The sequence below is a fragment of the Vidua chalybeata genome, chromosome 3, assembly GCF_026979565.1.
Source record: "Vidua chalybeata isolate OUT-0048 chromosome 3, bVidCha1 merged haplotype, whole genome shotgun sequence".
NCBI classification, from domain to species: domain Eukaryota; kingdom Metazoa; phylum Chordata; class Aves; order Passeriformes; family Viduidae; genus Vidua; species Vidua chalybeata.
Window position 1 is genome coordinate 60,152,813 of NC_071532.1, and position 17,210 is coordinate 60,170,022.

Consider the following 17,210-nt stretch of genomic DNA (forward strand, 5'->3'; position numbering starts at 1 on the left):
GTACTTTTTCATCTTTTTTTTTTTCCTTTGGAGAGTAAGTTACAAAATAACCTAACACTCAATGTAGAAAATTTTGTGATTTAATCTACTTTTTGTAGGGCTGTCTTCAGTTAGCACTCCTGAATTTAATCTTGTTCTTATCCGTTGCCTTTTAACAGTATATTGTGAGAATGCTTAGGAGAAATGCCAGAGACTGTGATATAGATTTTCTATAGATAAGCACTAGCATTGTCTCGGTAAAGGTGCTGTTTTCAGAAGCAGCATTGTAAGTCCACATATCCATTAAAAACGTCGAAGTGAATAGTTTATTTTTGGAACTCCCAATTGTGTTCTTGAAGACAGAGAACTTGTTTGCTGGCATTTTACTATTGGTAATGTTATGAAAATATTTATTAATTTCAAGAGCATGATTCTACCCCTCAAAACCCCAATTTTTTATATTATAATGGTATAATATCTTGTCACCAGTGCAGTTGGTCAGAATTCTGCTCAGCGTACTGCAGGAATACTGAAGCTTGCAGCCTTTAAGCTGAAATATGAAATAGCGTTGTCATTCTGTGGATGTTTTAACTTATCTATTGATGAAAATCTGTACATCATTTAATGAAACTGTTAATTCTTCTCATGGTTTCAGAAATATCTTGTGAGCTGAAATGAAAATTGTCTTGATAACTTTCAGTTATCTGCAAATAGTGATCTGCATATGTAGGGCTGTTTGCTCTCTGCTGCCTTGCCCATGTCAAGGAAGGATGAAAAAGACATTAAGCGATTGTGACTTTTCACTGCTACATGTTGTCACCTCTCCAGTAAAGAACAGAAGAACTCCTCTTCTCTGGAGATCAAGCGGAAATTTAAGGACACTTTTGTTTAGATTATGTTTTGCTTAGTTTGGAAACTGAAAGACAGATAGTGTCTTTTGTTCATCTCCATCTCTTTTGTTTTTCCATTCTGTTCACTGCTGGTAAACCATGGAAAAGATTCCTCTTGGCAGTGAATATGAAGCTTTTTGAAATCAGAGATGTACAAGCCTTTTCCAGCTTGGGTATAAAGAGTGAGAGAGGCTAATTTAATAGAAGAAATCAAATAAGTGGCATGGTCAGGTAGACCACATCTAATTGTAAATCTTCATGCTCTTCCAATATTTGAGGCTAGGATAAATGCTTCTTCTTGCCCTGAAGAGCACAGGAAAGGATGTCCATCTGAGGCTTCTTGCATTCTCCATAACTTGCACCTAATAATTATCTAGTTCCTATCTTTCCATTCTAAAATTAGCTATTATTAAATTAGGTATTTATTAATAAGAAATGTGGAAGACAGACAATGAAGAGGAATATGCATCTAGGTCAGACTAGATTGTGAGCTGTTTAGCATTTTTTCCCCTACTCATCTCCTTGTTTATGGCACTACTTAAGGACTTTTCAAGGGTGGGATTGGTTTTAATTTCACAGTGATTTATAGCAAATACTGATATAGGAGAAATTTGTCCACTTCCTTGTTAGAAAAATTTATATTTGTAGAGATGTTTAGATTATTTGACTGTTATAACAACACCAGCAAAAGCCCTACAACTAAAATATAATAATATTAATTTAGGAATAATTTGCCATATTTCCTATTTTGCTCTTGTTGTTTACATTCTTGAGACTTGGAGTTTCATGTTGAAGTTCCTAAGTTAAGAGGGTGATTAGAACTTCCTGATATTAAGAACAAGTCTAGAAGAATTTAAAAAAAAACATTTGCAGGTAGTTGAGTTTAGTTGGTTTTTATTGCTATTACCTGAAATCAGTTGTTTTGTGTAATGAATTTCAGTACTACAAAATAAGATATCTACTAAGGAAGATAAATGTTCTTAGTATTTAGTATGACTTCTCCCTGTAGTGGAGAATCTGTAATTCTCTTTAAGTGCAATTCTTTTCATGGTTATTTTTTTAACACTAAATAGTGCTGCTAATCTTCTGCTTTTTTAGATGCCATAGGTTAATTAAGGTTGTTTCAGTGTTACATTTTAGTAGGTAATACTTAACATAAGCATTTTAAAATAAGTTGTTAAGATTTATTCTCAAACTGCATTAACATCAATTCTTAGTATAGTCTTAACAGGTATCTGAATGCTCTGCAGTCAAGGTGTTTTAAAATGCTCATAACAGAAATTATGTAGCGCCTTTAGAAGATGAAAACATCCTGTGCTTCAAGGTGTACTGTAATATAAATAGGTAAATTAATGTGGAAAGTGGGTGATTTTTAAAAGCAGAACTTGTACCTGGATGTATATGACAGAGAAGACACCTGCTATAGCACCTTTATCTTCAACTTTTGAATTCACCACTCAATATGAGAAGGAAAAAGAAAATTCACAGGACTTTTACCTGACATCACAGATCAACATAATTTTATACTGGGTTCTTGCCATGGAGCTATCTACTTTGATAGATTTAGACCTATTCATTATGCTTTTACAGCAGGTGGTGAAGAAAAATAAAATCATGCTCTTGAATACAACAAGTAGATTGTTCCAAGCAGTCATTTGAGCTGAATGAGAAAAGATTATTTAATCCCTACTGCGACATCTTCATACACAGAAGTTCCAAGAGAAACCATTGGTAACTGAGCCCTGTGCACAGGAGAAGTTGTGCTGACAGAATGTTCTTGTGTGCCTCTAGTTCAATTCTTCTCTTGTGCATTTGTTCATTGGTTTTGTTTTTTTTTTTTCCTTCCTGTATTGGTGATCTGCCTGGTCCTAGTGGATGAGTTTCTGGGCTTACAACCAGCTCCTTGAAATGGAGGAGCATGAACGAGTAAGATATAACTAGTGTGTTTTGAGTATTGCATAACACCAGAACTGGTCAGATGCAAAAACAGATCTCAGAACTAAACTGTAAAGTTGGATGCTTTCAACTGTCTTTCTATACATGCCATTCTGAGGCTGAAAAAAATCCTTTGCCATGTTGATAGGTTATAGCACTAAGTAATGAAGAACACTTCTAAAATCTATATATTAAAATGGGCATACAGACTTTTTGCATGCTATTAGGGAATAGTATCTTTTATCTAGAAGTCAGTAGATCTCCAGTGCACTATAATGCTATTCATAATAAATGCTATGAGTATCTTAAATTGAATTTAATGTTGTTGTGCAACTGGATGTTTCTATTCTAAATAGTAGAAGTGACATAATCTCTAGGGAGTGCAGTGATAACTTAAGAATTGTCAGATAATGATCAGTTATTCAAATTCGGAATCAGTCTTTCTTTTTATCCTGAGCTGATGAGCTGGGTGTCCACAGTAAAGTTGTAATGGACATCCATTTATCAGTGGCAGTTATTGACACATGCTTCTTCTAGTCTTAAGCTTATTTCTATTTTAACCAGGTGGAGAAAAGATCTGTTTAGCTCTTCTTTTCTGGGTTGTTATAAAAGAAGGTAGGATAAATCAAAATTATAGGGCAATGCCAGTACTAAGTGCTGCTGCTAAGGAATTATTATAATTTTAAAAAATGTAATTTATCTTTAAATGTAAATAAATAAATTATTTGAAATAGCTTTTATAGGTGTTTTGTGTTTGTGTTTTGGTGGCTAGGGGGTTCTGTGAAGACAAGAGTGGCTTCTGTGAAGAACTGCCAGAAGCTTCCCCTGTGTCTGATAAAGCCAATGCCAGACTCCAAGAAAGACCCAGGCTGAGCCTATCAGAGACAGTGGTAGTGCCTCTGGGATAACAGATTTAAGGAGAAAAATTTTCTGTGTGACAAAAGGTTTTTTAAGATTTGGTATTATTTTTCATTACACTGCTCAAATTTGATTGGCGATAAATTAAGTTGAATGTGATTTTGCCCACAACGGTAATTGGTGAGTCACCCGAGGGTCCTTCAAAATATTTTTCTCTTCCCTGAGGAGGGGACTTATAGAGCAGCTTTGGTGGGCACGTGGTCTTGAGCCAGGGTCAAGCCCCTACAACAGATGATGTGTAAATTCTTGACTAAATGATTTTTGTTAAATCTTCATTAAATTTTGGTTAATTTGGGGGATTTTATGATTAATTTTGAGATTAAATTTAGGTTAATCTTGATGACCTTGTTGTTAAGCAGAGCTTTAATTTATTTTCTGAGAGTTCAGTGTGGGATATTAATCTTTGTATAATGAACATTTAAGATTCTTTATCTTTCATAAATGAAAATGGACAGGTAGGCAGGAAATTTTTTGAGGCTAGTATGATTTATCATTTATCTTTTAAAAGGACGTTGAAGGGGAGTGTGTGAGTTCTCGGACTGTTTAAGCTGAAGTTGATAACCTAGTGCAGCTTATGAGAAAAGATAATGGAATCGTTGTTTTGCTTGATTTCCGCCAAATGTAAATGTTTCCCAAATACTTCACAAGCAACTGAACAAATTTGATTGATCCAAAATACAATCAAAATAATCATAGACACTTAAAATTCTGTCTTCTTAGTTTTCTATTCCAACTGTTGGTGGGGTGTTTGTTTCTGGTGGACTACCTGCTTTTTTCTTTTTTGTTTGATTGTTGAGGGTGACTTGATGGCTGCTGCCACCACTGCAGGTGTGGCAGCTCTTGGCTCTGGTTGATGCTGTCCTGTCCAGCTCTTCTGGTTTGTGTCCTGATGGCAGTGTTGTTTGAAAGGAGGAGATACTACTGACTGCCTTGCATCCCAGTCCTTCGGCCCTCATCAGGGCCTGCTGAAGTCAGACTGGTCTGGTGTATTACTGTTGATCACTGCTGCTGTTGCCATTTTTTTCAGAAGCATAATAGAAATCTAAGGTAAATGTGGATTTAGGTAGTACAAGATCCAAAAGCATTTGAATGTCAGCACTGTGCTTCCAGCCCAGAGATTTGAGCGAGGTGTACAAATGTGGCAGGATGTGTGTATCGGTAGGTATGGACAAATTCCAGTGGTGGGGTAGTATTGAAGAAAAATTTTAAGTTGTACATCAGCAGTAGCTAAAGGAATGTTGTGGTCATAGGTAATGGGACAGTGGTTGATAATACTGTTTTATTGAGTTTTGGGGAAATTACAGATGGCTTAGTAGGAGACTTATGACTTGTCATTTGTAGGATATTAGCAGACTGTTGTCAAAATGTTAGGCAACAAATATGAATGGGTACTTGAGTTCAGCTGCCGAAATTCATTGGAAGGTAGTGATCAAGCTGATCCACTGTTTTCCCTTAGCAATGCTGTTACATTATTGTGGACAATGGCTCAGTAGCTGAGTTAGGGTGCTAATAAGTCCTGACCTGCTGGGTACTTGTGTCAGATGTGGTTTTATGTTTGAGTGATTTAAGATTTGATTTAAAATGTAGACAGTTTTGAACAAATGGCTGTGAAAAAAAATACATCACTGCAGGTTTCACCCACCCACCACCTCTTCTCCTTGTGTTTTCCACACAGCATGTTGCACTAGGTTTGTCTCTTACTGCCTGGAGTTATCGAAATAGCATGCAGGCAATTGACTGTTAAAACAGAGAAGGAGAGGTCTGAATCTGCTCATGTTTTAAGTCTTAAGGAGTAGTCTGCAGGGGGTTTGAAATGCTTGTCTTGTCTTGTGTTGTGCTAGATAAAACACTACAGCATTGGTTGTTTACTTGCCTTGAAATGTCTCGGTATGTTGGTAAGCGGTAAGGTGGCAATGTGCTCCGTGAGAGGAAGCCATTGGTTCAAGCAATGTTACAGGGTTGGTTTTTTAGGGGTTGATAATCTGTCCTGATAAACTTTGCTTGTGCACATGATAAATGCACATTTGCTTGTTCTGTGGGTGCAGCCATAGTGTGCATACACGGAGGTTGGGATTGCTTGCTGTGTATTAACAGGCACATTGTTATTGCTAATCAGAACTCTGATAACTAAAATTAATAGTGGCTACAAAGATAAGCAATTAAGGACATTCATCTTTCAAATGAGTCTAAAAGATTCATTGGTAGTTTAAATTTATATACTGAGGGCACTCAAACCATTTAAAAGGGTAATGGGTGCCCTGCAGGTATGCGCTTCAAAGCCATATGTCATTTTGGTGCTGGGACAGCAGACTGATAACTTCCCTTTAAGGGAAACTGCTATTCATTTATCAGTAAAATGTTGAAGGAAATGTACATTTTTTTGCTGTAGAGTGATCATAGAAGTGTAAGTTAAATCAAAGTGCAAGATTTATGTTCTAAGTATTTTTGGCTTTATCATAATAGATGTTAATTAGAAAAGTCTCTCACAGGGCACTGGAGTTGGGACATTGAAAAGTACAAATATTACTCTGACACACAAATATTTCTCTCATGCCTTGCAGTCTTTGACAGTGACACCGATGTAGTAACCAACTTAGTACAGGGAATAAAATGTTGTGGTTGTTTTGTTGCTGCTGTTGATGCTCTGTTTATGTCGTCACAGGGTGATGTTTGAGTAAGAAGTGTTGTTAATACAGAGATGCATATGAAGTTTTAAGGGTTTACAGTACAAGGATTTGTCACAAATTTTGCTTCAGTGTAGAATTTTCTTTCTGTCCTGATGTTCTTGCCAGATGAAACGTTGGTTAAAAGGTAATTCTGGGAGTACCTGGTACTGTGTATGTCTTGTACAGAGGGCAGGAAATAAGCACAGACTGTAGCTCCTGATGGTCCTCAATATCCCCTTTTCCCTCCAGCCCATTCACCTCCTGAGTGCAGTGTGAGCTGGTGAGACCCTGGCAGGCCTGGAAGGATGTTGGCTGTTTCTGCTGTGGTGGTGACTCATCGTAGGGCAACACTGGAATCTATTGTAATAAGGGGTTTTTGTTTGTTTTCAAAGTACTTGTCCCATATTTTATATTTAAAAAGACAACAAAGTCAATACAAATACCCCTGTTATTCTAGAAGTGTCTTAGCAAAAGGAACTTTTGTTGTGATAAGCATTGTTATTTGGATTGATGTGCCCAAGTTACTGAGGAGAAGAGCATGTTACTGAGGGAGAGTTACTGAGGGAGAAGGGCATGCAAGGAATATCTCCCCTGGCTTTCAAAAATTGTCTGTAGTCTAATTCTTATATAACTTTTCTAGATTAAAAAATACCACCTGAGTAATGATGAATGCACTGCTTTCTTTTTCACTCTCTCCTGCTATTGTGTTTTGTTTTTGAGTAGGAGGAGCAAACTCCAGGGCTGTGTGCCATGCATAGAGATAACAGCTGCTGCAGAATTGTATGCATGACATCTGTATTTTCTTGCCTTTACGCTCTGCTTTTTCTTTGACCAGGGTCTTTGATTCCTTTGTTTCTTCATTCTCAAACCTTGATCTTTTTCTGAGATTGTCATGCTTTCTTCTCTCTTTTCCCAGCCTACTTAATGGCCTTGAGTCAAGAATGGAACAAAAACTTACTGAGTGAGACAGGGCAGACATGACTGTGCTACATGGGAATTCTCTTTTTTTTCCTCCCATCATTTACATTCCTTCCATTTTTTCTTTCTCTCTGTCACTTCTCACAACTTTTGTTGTAAGGTTTTCATATCTGTTGTTTGTGTGACCCTGAAAAGATGCCTTACTATGGTATGCTAGATTGATTTAGTAAATGAAGATTACCCAATTCATTCTGCAGCAATTATTTTTTTTCTAAGTAATTTTAATTCGTTTTTCTGACTGTTTTGGGCACAGTATTTATCTTGTTGTCAGTGTTTGGACTGCTTTTGCTTTCAGAGTTTTTGTTTTTCATTTTTGATCTTGATCTATTTTCAGTTTCCTCTGTGGTTTAGATAGCATTTTGCTTTTTGTTACACAGACTCTGAGGTAGGTTTCACTTGAATTGTTGACTTCAGGCTATGATTTGCTCTGACAGAAGGTGCTCTTGGGGGAAATTATTTGTGTGGAGTAGTGATGTTTTTACCAAAGAGAGGGGAACATTGATGGGTGAGTTGTTTGCGGGTTTTAGCTTTGTAAATGCAAGCCTGTGAACTGTGGTACAAGGTTGCGTAGGCACTGCAGTTGTGGTGGGCCCCAAAGAAACACCTCTGCTTGACTCTTGGAAGGTCTCTGCTTTTAAATAAACTAATAACAAATTTCTTCTCTAGGAGGATGCACGTTCGATGATGGTCCTGGGCCCTGTGACTACCACCAAGACCTGTACGATGATTTTGACTGGGTTCATGTCAGTGCTCAAGAGCCTCACTATTTGCCACCTGAAATGCCTCAAGGTGAGAAACCTCGCAGATACTGATGGATAAATTTCTTTATAAACTCAAAGCCTCATTGAAGATGACCTCAAGGCCGTGGTCTGAGATCCCCACTTTAACCTTGGTGATGGAGATCATATAAAGGAACAAAAATAATAAATATAGCAATCTTGGTAATTGAGAAGCCTTCTTAGACCAAATACCCCTTTAAAGCTGGGGTGAGACATAGGGAAGGGAGAAAGGAAACCATAATTTCCTCTTTATTCTGTGTGGAATTCCTGTTGACTTGGAGTAAAATTCTGTGTTTTATATGACAGCCAATGTATTGATTCAATTATTCAGGTAGGCACTAGAAGAAATGGTGCAAAAAAGGATACATGCAAAAACCCCAGACACTGATTCCTTCTTTGCCCTCCCCCCTCAACCTCCTATCATCTGAAGGTAATCAGAAAAGCTTGATTTATGGAAATATTGCTGTTGTTAATTACTATTTAGGACAGGTAATGAATAACTGAAGAGGCACAGCCTACATGACCTTGCCTGCTCACCTTTGATGAACAGCTTAATCGGCACTTCCCAGACAGCATGATATGCTGAGAGAATGAAAGCATTTGAAATTCAGCTACATTTTCCAATTAATAATACATTAAGTAATTAATCATGCAGAGTAGGAAAAAAGGTCATGGCTATTTTATTTGTCTCTAAAAGGTTTTGTGAAGTGAGGTATGCGTGGAGAAGGAGTGAGAAATGTTGCCACACAGAAGTAACCTCACCTGTGCAGCATTCCTTCCCCTGCATTTTGTGTACTGTTGTGAATTATTAATGGTGGTTGATCTATATAATTTTACTTCTTAACTGCTACCTAGTGGATTCCCCCTGCTTTGGAGTCACTGATATGAGCAGGTATTACCATGTCCAATAACTTGCAAATTAGGTTAATTAAGCAAGACCCACACTTTATTTAATGGACTTCTTGGTGCTTTAGTTTTGCATAAGGAGGAATAAATTAAAAAACCTCAACATTTGTGATGGTCTTATATTAAAAAAAGTTCAAAACAATATCTCGCCTAGTAAGGCCGAAGTTAGTTACTATTCAGTTTGCATTTTTTTGGAATGTACATGTTTTTTATAAAGTTTGGAGGTATATTAACCATTTTGGGAAAAATTTGGTATTTTTAGACCTTTGGCACACCTTGTACAGGAAGAAGAGCAATTTTAAGAATTGTATTTTGAATGAATCTAAATGACAAGATAGCTTCTTGCTTATTCCAAATAACATACCTGTCATCCTTAGGCAGTTCTCAGAGTTAAATTGACGCAGTGCTCTCTGGCATGTGATTTCTTTTCAGTTCTGCTATAGACTCATTTTTCTCTGAGCATAGCACATGGATTCTTTCAGAGCAATTTTTTTTTCATCTATATGCAAAATTGTGGCTGCTCAATAAAATCTATCAGAATAAAGGAATTTTTCAGAGATAGACCAAAAGAGATACAGAAGAAGTTCTGGTTATTTATTTTTCTTCCCTTGGTTAGAATGCTAGACTTCTTGTATCAAGCTTGATGTTTGGTGACTGACATGTGGACTAAAACTAAGCTTCAAATCTCTTCTGATCTGATGAGTTTCCTCTTAAGAAGTTCAGAGTCTTCAGATTCTGAAGATGCATGCTGTACATAAATACTCAGGCTCATTTGTGTTTGAAATACCATGGTTTTAAATTAAGTCTGAAAAGGTAACATGGATCTAGAATGAGTGCCAAATTCTTCTGGTGGATCTGCAGGAAATGGAACAACAAGAGGTTCAGGCAAAAGCAGAAGGGAAATTGCGTGCAGTCATCTGCTGTGCAGTGTTTTAACATTGGTGACCTGCTCTAGAGGAAGTTACCCAAGTAGAATTAGATTTGGTAATGAAAGTATAGGTCAAATACTACTGCAGTTTTCACATTGAAAAATGCTGCATTGTAGAAGAACCTGTACAAGAAGCTAGGAATCTCTTTGGGACCACTTTTTCATGTTCTATCTGTGACAGATAGCAGAGAAGGGAAGGAGTACCCAGAAAAACTAAACAGCAAAGAAACTGAAGTCGTAGGGTAGGAGCTGTTTTCTTCCCATCTCTTCTTCTTGGGGTCTATAGTCCTTCAGATAAGCAAAAACCTCCGATGGGGACCTCCTCTGCATGGACACATTTTTGTAGTGTTTAGAGCCCTTGTCTTTTACATCTCTTTGGAATACAGTAAAGTGGGGCTCCAGGTATAGATTTGTCTTGGGAGGAGCACTGTTTTACCATTGTGGTAACAAGATAATATCCTTTCAGTGAGTATGCAGCTTTCAGGGCTCTAACTTCACCACAATCACAGAAAATCACTGCAGTTGTAGAGGATTATACTCAGTTTTCAAATGACAATTTTTAGTCTTCAATACCTTCAGAAAGACTTATTAAAAAAACCCCAAACAACAAAACTCCCCAAAATAAAGCATACAAGAGAGAATAGAATGTGTAAAAAATAGTAAAAGCCAGAAAACTGACAATTGCTAATGTTATGGCAAGTGCTAAATTGACAAGCACCAATGCTTTACTTTTGATTCAGGGGGGGTGGTAGTTGAAATCAATGTTGTGCTTTGGAGAGTGATAATGAATCATGGGAAATTTCAGACCTAATGGCACGTGCTTCAGAGTGCTATGAAAATATGAAAACTTCTCCTAATGGAAAACATTATACCAGTGTAGCAATATTAAATGCTATTGGTAAAGCAAGTGTAATTACCTCTGAGTAATTAACACAACTTCAGATTTTTTTTTAGACTGACCTACATTGTATTTCTCAAGCTGTGAGCAGAGGCAAAAGCCACTTATCTTCTGTTATGGGAAAAATAAATGCAGTACATAATGATTAATTTAAAAATAAAGCGAACACCTAAAGCAGGGGCTTGAGTACAGATTTAAATACCAACTTGTAAACTGTCCAAACTGCAGTGTACATGATAAAATCTTTGGATTACTTATTAAGACCTGGGAAAACACCTGATTTCCCATATTAGCTTTCTGAGAGCACATAAAAGTGACTGTGCTAGATCAAGCTAAAGATCTGCTGATTCTGAGTGTAGCCATTGGCAGTTGCCTAGGCAAGAGGTTGTGACAAAAAAAGTGCTAATCCGTGCCCCGACTGCTCTACTACTTTCCAGCTGTTTGGCATTTAGGAAGGTTCTCAACTAGAAACAGTCTTTATTTACAATAATCTCAAGGAGTCTATGGTTTTGCCCTGTCAGTCTTGTCTTACTGTGTGTGGGTTCCTTGAAGGCTTCTAGTATCTGCTTTGGGCTAAAACAGAGTGTCAGGTTTTGTTATGGAACATGGGAAAATGTAGCTCTTCTTTTTCTTTGGACTTGCACATGACTTCTCTTTTAAACATGTCGGTCTTATGTACAGGAAATGTGCGAAGCTGAGTACTAATGGTCTCCTCCTACCCATTCCATCTTTAAAAAATACCTCTTAAATAAAACACAGACTTTTCTCCAGACCATCATTCCAGGTGAAATAGTCCAAGACTACTGAAATGTTCCATAAGTGAAAATGGTTCTGCAACTGTATATTTGCACTTTGTGGGGGGCAGGGCTGGTAAACAAGTGTTGTGTTTTTGTAGACATGGTGAAAGTCCAAATATTTACCTTGTGGTCTTGGTCGATCTAAAGAAAGACATCCTCTAGAGGTTCAAACAAACACTTTAGAACATGTATTATGTTTTCATGTGTGTTATTTTTATACATTATGCTATAGAAGATAGAAATTGGAGAATGCTCTTAAGCAGAAATCCAATTTTGTCTATGGATATTTTCCAGTTATTTTAGTGGATTATTCATTGTGTATGGATAACTTAATTTTGTGGTAGACAGAGTAAATAATACTGCTTTCTTATACCACTGGAGATACGCAAATGGGGATTTTATCTGTATTAATAATACATTTACTGATGGTTTTACCCCTAGATAGAGAAGATAGTTTATTTACCCTGTTTGCTTTGCCTGTTAAAAGCAACATTACTCTGAGGCTATGCAAGGTCAGGGCATGAGAGCTTCTAATGGGCTGTGTGATGGGAGCCACTTAATGAAGGATTTTTTAAATATAAGGGCTGTTACCCTCCTGGTTACAGAAGCATTTTGAAGAATGTCTAAATTATAGTAGACAATACTGATGTGCTGAGATGGACATCTTATTTCTGATCTCTCAGATGGATAATGTGCCTAGATCGGATATGTGCTAATTTTTTAAAACTGATTTGATAGAAATCTGAGTAAACTAAATTAACAGCAGTGAGGGAAGTCTTAGTTGCACTTGTCATCTAGCATGACTAAAAAAACCCAGATTAAATCATTAAAGGTGTTCCTCAGTATTATAGTGTTTTGCAAATGCCAACTTTGTAACAATGAAGAAGATTGCAGAAATAATTTTTTCACTTTACAGAAATTGTATATAACCTTTTATGCCTTCCTATTGAAGAATAAAGCCAAATTCACTACTCTGAAAAAAAGAAAAAGAAACAAAACAATCCTGAAAAGTAAAACATCAACACATTCTGGTTTAGGCAGGTATTTTGGGGCAAGCCTACACAGCTATTTCAGAAGGGAGCGTGTATATGGTGAAAGGTATTGGACATGGGAAGAAATGTGTTGACAAAAAATCTTAGGTCATACTTTCATGATAATTTCTTTTTTATGGTTTTTAGGTAGAATGTCTGACTGCTGATTACCACATCCTGTCATACCCAGAAACATTCTCATGTTTTTACTTTCTCCCAGTTGTTTTGATATACATATGGTTGTGTACTTGTGTGGATTGGAAAAAAAATAAAGAAAGTATGCAGCAGGGGTCAGCTGGTTCATTGTGCATCTGTAAAAAGATTTGCTATGCTCATGTGGCTGATGAAGACCACCTTAGCTGGTGGCTTGAGTGGGTACAGGGCTTGTGTAAACCTCTAAGGTGCCTGAAAGAAATATGAACATTACATCCTTAGATTTGCATGAAAATTAAATGTTCCTGTACAAATAGTGTTGAGTATTTGTTGTGATCTGAAAGGTCAGTTGTGGTTTAAGTTCTGCCTTGTACAGAAAGGAAATAAGTTTTGTGTCACCTGCATGATGCAAAATGAATTTCAGCACAGGACCAGTGTAAGCATTTATGAAATGTATAACTGAGAGAGGGGAGACAAAAGGTCATGAAATTTGTGTTTTAATATAGATTTCATATGGATGTAGCTCAGGAAGGGAAGCTGTAATGTAAATGTCATATAGATGAGACTTCTGGCCTTTTACTTCACTTAAACCTGAATTTTTCTCCCGTAAAAATGAATCCACTAACCCATGAATAAATTTAAATTATGTGGATGTGTAAGGGTATAGTCAGACGAAAGCCAACCGTGAAGCAATGTCTAATGAAAAAAGTGTATTTCTTGAGGCATGGATAGGATTCAGAGCTCAGCAGCAGGAGAACCCTTACCATGTCCTGGGTTACTGAGCCCTGCTGCTCCACACATGATGTGGCAGCGTGCTGTTTTGTGCTGCAGAAGGGAGAAGTTCAAGCAGGGTCTCTTTCTGGATCCCTTTATTTTAATAGACAGACAAACAAAGTTTACTAGTCCGCTGAGCAGCTGAGAACTGAATTTTCAATATTTTGCTGCCCTATGACTTGCATTGTTGGTATAAAGATCAGAGAAACTGTGAGCAAGGAATTTGTTGACTAGTTCATAGATTGGCAAATGCTATCCAGGAATGTAGTGGTTTTAAATTTTGATAATTGAAAGCTTATCTGGGTCATTATATTATAAGATAAATGCAAAATCTTGGGTCTGTGTTTGGGGCTGCTAAGAAATTCTGATTGTCTTTCTCCCTTTTACACTTCTTTATGTGATAGGATATATAAGTTTTATTTGAAGTGGCTTTATTCTTTTTCCTTGGATGCTTAAGTCTTCATATTCTCCTTCACTCCAAAAGTTGACTAATATTTATTTTCTGTTTAACTTGTCAATGCATTGTGGAGCTCAATTTATTTGAAGTACTTCCTTGATCAGAAAAATGTATTTTCCTGCCTTCCTTGTTAAGTAAGCTTTGTGCTTGCTTTTTTTTGTCTGTTAGTAGCATCTTTAACAGAAAGAAACCTACCTTGTTAGTCCATTGCAATTAACATCTGCCTAAAGAACATGTGTAAACATCCTGATGCTATTTGGCTCATTCAGTACTGTGCACTATTCATCTATTGACCAATTCCAAGGATTCCCTGTTCTCAAATACACTTGCTATAAAGTGAACAGTGGAGGGGCACAGGGAAGGATTTATAGATATTGCACAGCGTATCAGTGCTTTTGTACATTGAGATAAGCCATTTTTTCATCAAGAAATTTAGGCATGAGTTTAGTAACAGTAAAGTTTTTGTAGTAATAGTAATAACTTAGGCATAGGAGTAACAAATGTGTTGGGTTTTCATTCATTGACACAGATTTCTTGCTGAATTTACACAAAATTACTTCAACTTCAAGGCCAACTACTATACCTGCTTATCTACACTGATTAAGTTGGATTTTCTTTTTCTTTTCCTCTTCTAAGTTATAATACTATTCTGTTCAGCCTTACCCCTTCCATCTAGTGTATAAAATGAGCCTCCTGAGAAACTGCTCCTTCTTTTTCCTTGTTCTTTTTTTTTTTCCTAGTTCAGTATTTCAAATATATTAGGATGTTGCTCTGAATCTGGACTACTAAATTAAAACAAGGGGAGAAATGTGTTTTTTTATAGATAATTTCAAAGTAGTAGGTCAATCTTGGACAAATCCACCTTTGCCATCCTGTTACCATCAGAGCATTCATAGCAGTCTTCCTGTTTGTTACACAGTCTTCTGTTGAGTGCTGCAGCTTTCTACCTTCTGGTATCTGTATCTCAAGGAGTTTAAATGGGATTGGTCAGCACTGTGAGCAGGGAGAAATGACCAGTTCTGGTCAGCTCTTGCTACTCTTGGTCAGAAGCCTGGGCTGTAAGTGGAAGTGTTTCATTGCTTGTATAAAGTCAGCTGCTGCTTCGGTATTTGTGAATGTCAGTAAGAGGCTTTACCTGGAACTGCTATTTTGGTAGCATTGTGAAGGGTGAACAAAAAGCAAAATGTTGCTGTGCTGGCCTTTCAGAATTGATGGGAAAACAGTGTTGAATAGCACCTTGGTAGCCTGGAAGGTGCTACAGGTTATTTGAAGCGTTTAGAGGCATTCAGAGTGTGCAAGGCTAGAAGTCCAAAGCTCAGCAAGAAGTCTTATTTGGTTTCTCACAGCATACCTGCATGGAGAGGAGCAAGCCAGCCCTACTTTTGAGTGTTGTGTCTGCCTGATGTACCATTGTCCTACCATCATTTTTACTTTCAGCCTGCTTGTGTGTGTGTATATCTGTATTTCTTTTTTTCTCCTGAAGATAGCAGTTGCCTCACCTTTAAATTTTCTGGGCTATTTTGGAGTGCAGTGGAGGGTCAGACCCAAGTTAAAGTACTGCTGCTTCTCACGTGGCTTCATTCAGTTCAGAGCATGGGCAGAGTTTGTGTGCTTCTGCTTACAGAGGAAGGCATAGGGTCAGCACATCTGGTAACCTCTTGAACTCTCTGTTTGGCACCCTTTGGCTGGACACTCTCATAGAAAAGATAAAAAGCAGACAACTAGTGTATGTGAAGTTATTTTATGTTTGCATAGTTGCTTCAGTTTGCTGTAAGTGTAGGTGGCGTCCATCCCTGTCTATGTCTTCTCCTATTCTTTAGCTTTAACATTTCTGTAGGTTTCCCTGACTGGAAACCTCATTGCTCTGCATTCAGCTCCCACTCACCTGTGTGCAATTTTTAGCAGTAATATAACCACATCTTGACTTATAGGAGATAGAGAAGAAGCCAGATTAGAGGTAGGGGAAAAAGTAAAATAATTTTACTGTTTGGAAGAGGATAAGTAAAAACAGCACATAGGAACTGCTTGGGGAGGAGAGTGAAGGACTTGATGTATGAAAAAGACTGGTGTTCAGACAAGACAGAAAAAAGCCCTGTGATAGAATGAGTAATGTAATGCAGATTATTCAGAAGCAGTAAACTTCAGAAAGAAATGCCATGTATTTCTGTTGCTAGGGTGCTGAGGTAACCCTTTGTGCATGGGTACCTCCCATTCCCTGGGCTAACTTCTGACTTTGGTCACAGCAGATATGAAGCCTCTTCTTGGAAGGGAAGCTGTGAGATACTTTGAATTCACTGCAGAGTAAGAGCATTCCCAATTCAGTACAGGATCTGTTATGCAACTGTAAACTAATATCTGAATTACCTACAAATCTATAATCTTAGCAATGGCAACTCCAACAACAGAAGAAGCAATGCCTATAAAAACAAACAAAAACCTGTAAATAAGATGAGATAAAATTCAGTAAGCCAAATAATAGCAAAAAAAAAAAAACAACCAAAAAAACCAAACCAAAAAACAAAGGGAAGTGATGCTTTACTTAATGTTTTCCATGTACAGTGCTTGAAATTTTCCTATCTGCTTAAATATTGATTTCTGAGCTCTAACCCTTTTACTGCTCAGCATGTAATTTATATTCCCTTGTGCTTTTGCTGCAGGTCCATGCTGATGCAGCAGTCATTGATGTTTGTTAATAGTGACTACAACTGCAGTATTAATAAAGTTATTATTTTACAGAACAGATTTTGAGTCAACTGAGAAGGTTCAAACTTTTCTTAGGTTGTGGTGAGCAAATGAAACAACTACCATCAGAAAACTGCAAAATATTTAATTTGTGCCTTTCTATCATTACTTACCATAGATACTTGTTCAGTTTGGTTTTTTGAGCTAGTTATTAAGGTTTGTTTAATCTCTTTTTCCTTTTTTTTCCTTCCTTTTTTGTTTTTTTTCTCTGTCACTCTCCCCCACATCTGAGCCTCTTTGCTGGGATTTTTTTTCCCTTTCCCACCTTGCTACACAGAAACATCTTGAAAAGGAAAATCTGTCTTATGAGGGTTACACAAATCTCATTTCTGAGCATGTAGGCTATGAAGAAGCAGTTGCTGAGGTGGTGCTTATTAGG

The 17,210-nt window shown here is 37.2% G+C and overlaps 1 protein-coding gene across 1 annotated transcript in view; it reads left to right on the plus strand.

Moving 5' to 3' along the window:
* PTPRK (protein tyrosine phosphatase receptor type K) overlaps positions 1-17,210 on the plus strand; it is a 379,785-nt gene that overhangs the window by 74,363 nt on the left and 288,212 nt on the right. Inside the window, exon 2 of the mRNA XM_053938166.1 lies at positions 8,033-8,155. Coding sequence (XP_053794141.1) covers positions 8,033-8,155 — 123 coding nt within the window. The remainder of the gene's footprint in view (positions 1-8,032; positions 8,156-17,210) is intronic.